The 11,061-nt window shown below is 34.3% G+C and overlaps 1 protein-coding gene across 1 annotated transcript in view; it reads left to right on the top strand.

The window, feature by feature from the left end:
- LOC117182227 (calcium/calmodulin-dependent 3',5'-cyclic nucleotide phosphodiesterase 1-like) overlaps positions 1-11,061 on the top strand; it is a 1,276,250-nt gene that overhangs the window by 1,152,538 nt on the left and 112,651 nt on the right. The window contains exon 9 of the mRNA XM_033375310.1: positions 4,616-4,783. Within this exon, the coding sequence (XP_033231201.1) occupies positions 4,616-4,783 (168 nt within the window). The remainder of the gene's footprint in view (positions 1-4,615; positions 4,784-11,061) is intronic.

Below are 11,061 nucleotides of genomic sequence, written 5' to 3'. Positions count from 1 at the left end.
GGGTCAGAAGTTCCTGAAAAAGGTATCATGTATTTTGTCATTGTCCCCTAAACGGTGAGTTAAATACCATAATTCCGAAATCGTGACATACCCATATTTAAGACATCGCAGTAACGAAAGTCACAATAAATTTCAACTTCTGCTTTGTCAAATCGCTTTATTCATAGTTTATTTAAAGATCCTAATAGTTTATTGCCGAAAAAACTGTTTTGCCAGCCGAAACGAGGTAACGCCTCTATTCTGCAATTGAGCTGCCGGATCGAAGAAGGGTACATAATCTTGTTTCGTCGGGAGTAGGGAGGCCCCTGGAAGTTTTCAAAAACATTTTCGAATTTTAATTTTTAAAGACTATACCTAGATGTAGAATTTCATTTCGCATTTGTTTTCTCTAACTGTTTTCTCTAACTTCCAGCGTTTCTTTTATCGAGCGAATTTCGAGCAACGAAAAACTTTCAACGAGAAAGTTGTTCACAACAGTACAAAGAAGTTTTGTGGAAAATTTTAACACAATCGAATTGATATTCCAGAAATTATTAACGTCATAAGTCGATAGCGGCTAGGCGACTCGTGCGCGGGCTCTAGCGAGAGTCTCAGATCCGATTCATATTGCAGTTCACCGGCGCCAAAAGTAAAAACTAGTCAAGTAATCAGGTAGTATCAATGTATTATGCATAAATAAATAATAGTGCATAGTGTATAATAATTTTTCAATTTAATATTATGTACAATAGCATGGTTCCCTTTTTGAGACAAATCTAACAAAATTATATAATCTCTGAAAATCCGCAGAATCAGAAGTTGGGAAAAAATTTATTTTAGTTCGTAAGTTCTTTATATTTTTTATTTAATAATAATTTTAAAATATGCTTGCGTCTTTAATATGAATATTATGCTTTCTAAACTTATGATTACTAATGAGATCCTTGCTCGCTTTGATATATACATTCCGTTTCTGGAAAAAACAAAATAATTATTTTTTATTCAGAACAGCTATAATCGTCGGAAGTCATATTTAGACCCTTACTGTCACAAGGCTTAGTTTCAATTAAAGACAAAAATTGTTCAAGGACACGCTTCCTTTTTCTGTAAGATAAACCATTAAACTTTTAACGTGTTTTATTTTAGCTATACTGCTACCTACTCGAGGTGGAGGTAAGGTAACTTAGGAAGAGTTGCAAGTTCAATAGCTAAATTCACTTCTTAAGCAGAAGGATTTTCTTTATTATAATTTTTAAAAACATGGATTTTTCCGCTTGGATGATACTGAATAACATTTCAATGAATGACGTTTCAATTCTCTTCATTTTTTTCTCCTTCTGAGCGTACATTCCAAAATTGCCATCGCATATACAATATGAATGGTCGCGGACAGGAAATACGTGTAAAATTTCAACATTTAGTTCCATTGATAATAGATTTAAAAATGTAAACATGGTATAATTACGGTTTTGTCCAGAGGCAGCATCCGAGAAAAGGATTATTTTAGAGTGACGTTCTGAATTAAATTCTTCTTTTACTGTATGATATAGAAAGCTACACAGCGTGTTCGCACTCTTCTTTACAAGCTCTTCGAAGTATGGAAACATGTAACTTTTATCTGTATTGTGTACATGGACATTAAAAAGAAAATGCCATAATAATCTTTTATAAAACTGATCATTGACGGGAATCTTTGCTAATCGTAAATTTTGAGCGTAATCGAACTCGCAACATAGAACGTTTTTTTCAAATAAAAGATCTCTTTTAAACCTCAAATAATCTTTCGCTTTTTTTGTGCTCCGTAATGGTTACAATATTTAGCGTAGCAAGATTTGCTTAAAGGAATGTCTTCCTCTTGTGTGACGCGCTGATAGTAGTAAAGAAATAGGTTATATAAAGTACTTAAATTTAATTCCGGATTTTCAAAGTATTTTAAAGCAGTTCCTTCTCTTTTATAGTGAGATTCACGATGTCTCAAACTATAACAGTGAATTTGATTAGGTCTTTCACATTGGCATTTAATTTTACATTACGATTAGTGTGTTTACCTCTGGTATCGCATACATTTTTTTTATTTAAAATTTTCCCTTGTAAAACCCTTAATCTTTTAATTCCTACGCCTAGTAATTCGCATAGAAACTGCTGACAAACAGCAATACTTTTTTTCTCATGAGGAAATTCAAAATTCCACTTTATTAACCTCTGTTTTTTAGCACTAAGATCTACAGATGATGGATTCTCGCATTTCATTATATTACTTAGAAAAATATTCTGCTTGTCGTAATCAGCTAATTGCCAAAAATTCGAATGTAATGTATTCTGTTCTGAGACTCCAATTTTTTCATGACACTTCAGACGTTTACAGCAGATTTTAACAGGCTCGAAAACTTTTGCATTCTGGATTTTATTTGAAACAGATATATATTCTTCACCCTGAAAGAAATAAAGGACATTTCGCTGATAAAATAGTGAGAACTCGTTCGTTCACTGACTGTGACTGATTTTTAATAAAATTTTACTGATCTAAATTCAGAGTAAACTATCTCACATTTATAAATTGATATTTACAGTGCAAAAATTATCGCTATTATTTTTATGACATATTTTTTTATTGAATTTTTTTAGTATATACAATTTATACCTTGTTTCTCTTAGTTTTTCGCAAATTTTCCTCCCACTGTTCTTTATATCTACTTCTTCTCCTATCTCTAGGATTTGCTTGCTCTGACATCATATGACGACACTTTTGTTAAAAAATTAAAAATCCAGTGACATTTCTCTTTCAGAAGACAACAAATACTAATGCTCTATTACAACAGGAACGAAAAACAATGGAAATTTCTCGATATTTCAATGTTTTCAATTCTACAAATTTAAAGTATTGAAAAATTCGCAGAATTAAAGAATCCGGCGAATCTCAACTATTAGATGTTAATGTTTTGTTTTACTTTTGTCTAGTTTGTCATAAAAATAGAAACATTCTATTCAACATAATATTACATTTTTAAATTATTTCAAATTATGCACTATTGTTTATTCATGCATAATCCTTTGATATTACCTGATTACTTGATTAGTTTTTACTTTTGGCGTCGGTGAACTGTATTATAAATCGGATCTAAGACTCTCGCTGCAGTCCGCGCGCGAGTCGCCTAGCTGCTATCGGCTTAAGACGTTAATAATTTCTGGAATATAAATTCGATTGGACTAAAATTTTCCAGAAAACTTCTTTGTACTGTTGTTAACAACTTTCTCGCTGAAAGTTTTTCGTTGCTCAAAATTCGCTCGATAAACGAAACGCTGGAAGTTAGAGAAGTCCGATAAGCGCCACGCACCAGAAAAAAATTAACAACAATTTTTCTTAAATAAGTTTTTAAGGTCATTTTGCTCTTTTAGTCGAAGGACATTTTGAACTACATTCTCTAAAAATTTTATTTAAAAATCCTGAAAATTGACTGACTGAGCACGAGTCAAAGTTAAAAACGAATTAAAATTGATTTTTCCAGAAAAGCCAGTTTGTTGGCTTTAATTAGAAAAATAAAACAGCTACAATTTTTTGCCTGGGGGAAAAAAGATGCGCAATGAAATTCTACATCTAGTTATAGTCTTTAAAAGTTAAAATACGAAAATGCTGTTGAAAACTTCCAGGGGCCTCCCCACTCCCGGCGAAATAAGTTTATGTGCCATTCTTCGATCCGGCAGCTCAATCACACCCGACTCTGTTTTTTATTTGATTTGGTGCTAACGATAATGTTCCACGTGCAAGTGCACGTTCTGTGACTTAATTTTCTTTTAAATACGATATATGTAAGGTCACCTTATATTAAACTGTTTGGAACCGTTGCCACTTGAAAAACTGAAATCGAAATTTTACAAACAATTTTAATATAGCAATACACATTCACAGACTTAGCTTGGACCAAATTCAATTAAATACGTAACTTCAATAAGTTTCATTTTCGTTTAAGTATTTAACAGAAGGATACTTACTTGCTGGTTTTCAGCAAATATGCAAATTTAATGTGACATTTTAATGGTGTTTAATTATTAAATATACGCTTGCTTATCTTTAACTATTTTAAAATTAAAATACTGCTTTGAAAGTAGGCATTCTTAATATTTTTTACCGTTTCCATATATTTCTAATATTGTTTGCTTGATATTAAAATTTTAAGTACATAGGTTTGAAATTGACATATGCACATCGCAATATCTGATAAAACCAACACCATTAAGAATAGTTGGAGTATTTTAAAGTGTACAATACCGGTTTTTGTTGCACATTGGAAAATATGAATATTTAAAAATATGTTCCCAGCTTGGACTGCGACGGGCACCGACGGTAAGTAAACATATACAGCGAATGTTGCAGCTGTTAAACGTTAATGTGTCCTAAAAGGCTACTCAAATTGCAAGCCGGATTATAAATAATATGTAAATATAGTTTGAAAGAAAGAAAAGATAGCTATTGAAAATTAAATGATTTCATTAAAATTTGCATACTGACGCTGTAAAGCATAAATGAAGTACTTTACTGTCCCATCCATATGTACTTCTACTGAATATCTCTATCTTGCCTCTATATCTCTCTCTTTTTGTCTTTTTTAACGTGTGTGACTAACGAGCACTATCACAGGGTGAGCTCAGGGGTTCATGAGAGCTCGCGTTCGTCGCGTAGGGCGGCTGGTGTGACTTCGGCGACGTCAACGACAACCCCACCACCGGGCGGCTCCGACTCCGATGGACCTGAAAACCATGCGGTGGCGACCCAGAAGCGGAGGCTTCACACCCCCGTGTGGGCAAGGTTGCCAACATTTACATTTCCATCCCCACTATCACGCATTTTCGTTCTCCACTCCCAACGACATCAGTGACATCCTGCTTTATTATATAAGTCACAGGCCAGTACCCTGAGACCTCAGTAGGTGACTCTGAAGAATTTTACGCTTTGAAACCGATTCCGTTATGGATTCTAATTGCGTATGCACAAATTCTCGGATTATAATTGCTCATTTAAACAATTTTAAGGGATAATTTTTCAACCCCTATTTCTAAAGTTTCTTACGCCTTTTTCTGTCTTTAAATACATAATAATCAAAAATCACATTATTCCTCAAAAAAGCCTTTAAATTAAAGTGCACATGTCATCCACGAAAACTATTTCACATGATAATTATCGGTTCAAAACGAACCTTAGATGAGTGCTAAAATAGCTTTCGATCATAAAACTGTTCAATCGCGTACCCTATAGAATTCTATTGAATGTTATATGGAAATTTTTGAATATTACATATGTCTAATTGAACTTAAATCAACTTAATGATTTTATTATGAGTTATCTATCTCAAAAAGGCTTTTTAATGACAAAAAATATTTATTTTTGATACAAGGACCCTAGATGGCACTTTTTCAGCCGAGTACTGCAATTTAGGTGAGGCAAAGTGATACTTAGGGGCCGTGTGTCACATATTATTTTTCATCACACTAGTCAAAGAGTCATAAGTCAACCAGTCATCAGTGCAAATAGGTTGCATCGATACTTAAATACCATAATTACCCTAAGTGCCCTCAATACCCTGAGAAAAAATGTCAAGGCCAATGCTGAAAAGACATATTTTAGATATCGCCCACATCACCTAAAATCGATCTTATGGTGGCCGTGTTATAAACAAATCTTTTCCCTTCATAATATGACATTTTTCAATGCAGATTTTTATTCGATAATGATATATCTTTGGTTCATAGTTTTGTGAAATCTTTCTGAATTTGAAATCCAATTTTTAACATCCTTTATTTTATTTCATAAAAAATCATCAAAATTGAACTTATTTCCTTCTCTAGCTTTATTATAAAACCTGCTTTGTGTTGAGATAAAGTGAAAAGAATTTCTAAGGAAAATAAAAAGACTCATCTTGAAAGGGGTCATCTCTTGAAGACAGCTCGAGGTGGCTAATGTGGAAATTATAATCAAATGAACAATAAGTATAATAACTAATAAATATTAAATAAAATAAATGATAAATGATAAATAATAATAAATACTATTAAAAAATTACTACAATATTTGGTATCAAGAAATCACGATATCTGTCCATATTTTAAATTAAGAAAAATAGAAAAACCCAAAAAAAATTTGCGAGTAAAGAATTGTCTTAAAAGGATTTAAATTCTGAGGACGTCCCAAAGTTATTATAAATACCAATAGATTCATTACAGAATAATCTTAATATAAAATAGGATTTTTGCACTTTTATTGTAAGAGAGGTTACAAAAAATCGACACTTGAATTTGTTAAACGTTAATTTTTTCGCATCGTTTTGCATGTTGAATCTGATTTACTTTAAATGATTAGCCTATCACTCTTAGCTTTGAAGTTAATTCGATATTATAGTGTACAAAATTGCTGTTTTGGCACATTTAAATTCATACTTATGGAAACGTAACGTGATGAAACATTTTGGGAAACGGTTTTGTTATTAAAGCTCAAAAATCCTTCAAAACCTTTTCATGAAGTTTCTGGTTACAAGCGAAATTTCAAATGTCAACCTGAGTAATCAGCAGATTCAATGTTAACGGTCTTACCAACCGAAACACTGACCAAAATCTACAGTCGAGTCAGTGCGAATGATATCATTCAGATCGAGTTCCTTTTCTTGATACGGAAACATTACCACAAAATTCCTAATCTTTCTACGGATAGACTGAGAATGCTAGTGATCTGGATTCATTAAAATCTTACACGAATCATTACGTTATGTGACATTTATGAATTGCTGATCCTTTAATTAAAAATCACAACCTTCAACACAAAAAATCCTACCTTAAAATTGAAAAAGTTTTTCTGATTCAGGATCAAGTTATTGTAAAAATATTTTTTTACACATTGAACCACAGATTATATCATGTGCAATTTTACAAAAAAAGGTCTAAAGATCTAAAGATTCAATTTGGCGATGTCGATGGCAAGTTATACTTTAAGCAGTGGTATATCTGTTAAAATTATCCTTGTGATTTAAAATTTAACGGAAGATGCGTTTTCTCCGAAAATCGGTTTTCGGAGTTCCAGCTTGAAAAGTGTCCGGCCCAGCTAGCCTGTTTCCATCTTCAAAGCATCCTGAATGATCTCATGTTATCAGAGCATTTGTTAATAGTATTTTAGTTTTCCTAGCAGGTTACGACATAATCACTGTAGGTCACTGAGGAGGCTTGATTGTATCCGTTCCCTCCCAGACTATAAAGTAGGCGTCAAAATTACGCGACCCTCAATTCGATCGCTTGCAACTCGTTAGAAAAAAATCACAAAAACTTCTAGCCTCGACTTTCGAGGCTTGTCAAAACGAGCTAGACTAGAATACAATGTAGTTTTCTAAATTTCAAAATATCAAATTGTTTAATAATTACCGATATTTTTAACAAACATATCACTTTGGAAATCAATAATAAGTACCCAATTGTTGGCAGGTTAAAGCGAACTTCAGGCTTTGAGAAAGCTATTAATGTCCAAAATTGTATGTGGGATAAATGTGATACTAATATGTGGAGTGCTAATATAACAGAGTATACAATTCTGAGCTTAATTTACCTCAATATATATATTCGAAACTGAAAAAATAACCAAAATTAGTTCGTTGGTCTAAAAATTTAATTCTTGGCAGATTTGATGCAATCCTTGGCACCTCAGTCATATGAAGAGGAAATGGTGAAGGAATCAGATTAAACTAAACTTTAATAGAATCACTAAGAAGTGAATAGTGAAGAGAAACATTTTTGATCAATTATTTTTCATTTATAAAATAATAGTGTGACTTAAATTATTTAATTATCAGGAACCATCTAGTTCAAGTTCAGAGTTTGTCTTTCACGGCTTCTCTTGATTGATTCAGCATAATTAATATAATCGGTATTTTTCGAAAATTGATTTTCTTTTTTTTAGTGTCTTAAGCTTTCAACTTCCTTTTTCTAGTGACTCCTTTAGCAGAATCAATAAAATCGTTGATAATTAAAGATTAATTTTTTTATTCGATATTCTTTTCGGTTTCTAACTTTTTTCTACTTGTATCTTCTTGAGCTTTTTCTGAAAATTTATTTCGCTGTTTTCGTTTTTGCTTTTTAGCTTTCTTAGTCTTGGCTTTATTTTTTTTCAAATTATTTTTACTTATTCCTCATCTCTCAATGCCTGCGATGTTAAAGCATAGATGCCTTTCTCCTTCATTTGCCTTCCTTTTTTTTTGGGTTTAAAGGGAGTCGCAAATAAACATGCATATTTTCGTTCTTTACACATTGTAAAGCAATTTCTTGTACAATGTTAGGTTGAACTAGCTTTTCGTCTGAAATCTGCAGGTTCGTGTAATGTTTTATTAATTAGATACTTACCTGAAAACTGATAACAGAATACTTATTTTCTCTCTACACTATTCAAATCAGCCTCATTATTATTTAACACATTTTTATAAGTGTTAAAAATTACATCCGAGATTTTTTTTCTAAATGTAAATCAGGCAGTACTTTTTTTGGACAGACTAGTTGTGAGTCAAACATTAGACTGATTTGTGGTTAAGTCTACATCGCTAGGTTGCGAATTTACTTTTATTTCTAAATAACATATACTATTAAATATAATGACTTACTTCTTTTAAGCATAGCGCCAGTAATTGAGCCTGGAAACAAGGCTGAATTTTTTAATTTCAGAACACATGAGTTATTGTTTAGCATTAGATGAATAAATGCTTTTTACGAAAAAATGTCTGCACAATTAAAATAATAATAAAATACAATTTGCTATTTATCTCTATTGTCTTATAAGTTCATAACATCTAGAGAATGGTGCCAACATTTGGGAGGATGCCAAGAATTTGTGTTCTTACCCTATGCTTAAAAAAGAAGATAGTAGATCAATACGGTACGTTGGTATTAAATTCCGAAATATTCGTGAAGGATTATTTCACGAAATATTGATCTAATTTCATTTTTTAAATTGTACTTTGACCAGGTTATAAAACTGCATAAAAGACATATTATATGTGAATATGTACTATAGAAAACTTTTAAAGGCAGATTTATAATTTGAATGTAATAGTAATAATTACGCTTATGTGCTCTATGTGCTGTACCCAGAATAATCCTGTTGTGAAGACATTCAAGATTCAATATTCTGCGACCACCTTGACGGCGTTAGATGTAGAGTCGCGGAGTAGAAGACCTAAAATGCATGCTTTTGTTCATGTGCATAACCTTTCTTGTCCCGCTATTAAGGGATCTGAGCTCGTTCTTCGTCCATGGAACTATACCAAATGAATATAGTACTACCGGGACAGCAAGCATGTTCGTTGCAGATACTTTGTTCCTCGCCGACAGTTCGAAAGAATACGGCTCTGTGGCACGGCTAGGTATGTATGAGTCTCTTCAGCGCAAAGGCGTCATATAGCGCTTCTATCAACGAGCTCAGGATTTTCAGGGATGCCCTTAAGTTTTCCTCGCTTTAAATAAACCATTGCGCATTTGTCTAACCCAAATTCCCATCCCATTTCGTTAGTATATCGTTCGACAGTCTCTAAAGCTAGATGTAGTTGCCCTTTGTTTTTAGCATAGATCTTAAGATCGTCCATGTAAAATACATGAGTGACCTTGTACTTTCGATCTGCATGTTTGCCGCAAAAGTACTCGTCGGAATGACGAAGTGCTAGAGATAGTGGCAATAATGTAAGGCAAAAGAGGAGTGGGCTCATGGTGTCGCCCTGAAAGACACTTCTCTGAAAGGTGACCTTGTTAGTTGTCACACGATTTTTCCCAGATGAGATAGTAAATCTGGTTTTCCAAAGCGGCATCATTCTCTCTATGCACCTCAAGATTTGCGGATGAAACTTTAAGCTTTCCAAAAGACAGATGATAATTCTATGGGAGGTCGAATCGAAAGCTTTCCGATAATCAATCCAGGCCACCGATAGGTCACGCTGGTAGAATGCTGCATCTTTGCAGACACAGCTAAGTTGCCTATTTTCGGCAGGACTATTGTGCGCCATTCCACCAACCTTACCGGAATTGGCTCTTCCGGCTTTAAATATGAGGTGAAAATAGGGCCAAATGCTGATGGGTCTTAATACAATCTGGCCCTGGAGCAGACTAGTTCTTCATCTCTCCTAATACTTTTTTAACCTTCTCGGTAGTAATGGGTGGGCATTCTTCCTCAGGTGTTCTGAGGGCATCACACAGCCCCTTAAAGCTATTTATGTTCTCTGAGTCTTCGTCCAGTCTATTCTGCACTTCGTAGAATTCTCTCTAAAATACTGCCTGATGGTCAGCAGTTTTTACTTAATAAGTAATAACGGTGATACGCGGAACGCGTACTGTCTTACCCAGTCTATGTTTATGGCGAATCGATGCATTCGTCTTTTGGTCTTTTAATAAATCGTTGGTTTTGTTTTACGGTTTGAATCGGCCAAAGCTCTTGCTGCATTATACATACAATCATTGATAGCCCAAAGGTAGGATTTTTCCTCTATCAGATGCTTTCCCGCGGTTGTTCTGAGTGTCGCCTCTCTTTCTCTTTTGTCGGCTTTTTCTAGCAGTGTTATACTCGCATCGTAGCACTCTAGCAACTCGTTCTTCAGTCGCTCCGTCCACCTAAAGGTCCCGAGATTCCGCCGATCCATCGCATTGAATCCATCTTCATTGGCTCCACTAGCTCTAGAGTGGTCGGCATTGTTAGCCGACCCATTGTGGGGAACCCTGCGCATTCTCCTGTTTTGAACCGCACTAACTACAACTATGTTTGGTGTTGTCATTGTTGTTCCCACGAGGAGCTAGGGAAAGGGGTTCGTCCATCCTTGCAGAGCCCGCATGCAAGGATAAGGCTGCGTGCTCTGAGAGGTCGCCCGGTATCCCAAAGTCACCGTTCTACACACCTCATCCAGGTGCCATTTAGCTTTCGGCATGGTTTTCACACCTTCACTTAGGGGTTAATTCCCTCGGGACCATCCCTGGACAATTTTCCGCGACTGTCTATTAATTTTTGTAACCATATTCAGCAGAAACCCTTGGTACAGGGACCCTCTATCCGCAACCCGAGGACGCGTTCAGTAGCTT

This window comes from Belonocnema kinseyi, chromosome 10 (genome assembly GCF_010883055.1).
Source record: "Belonocnema kinseyi isolate 2016_QV_RU_SX_M_011 chromosome 10, B_treatae_v1, whole genome shotgun sequence".
NCBI classification, from domain to species: domain Eukaryota; kingdom Metazoa; phylum Arthropoda; class Insecta; order Hymenoptera; family Cynipidae; genus Belonocnema; species Belonocnema kinseyi.
Note: the sequence above shows the minus strand (reverse complement) of the source record. Positions and strands in the feature narration are given on the sequence as shown.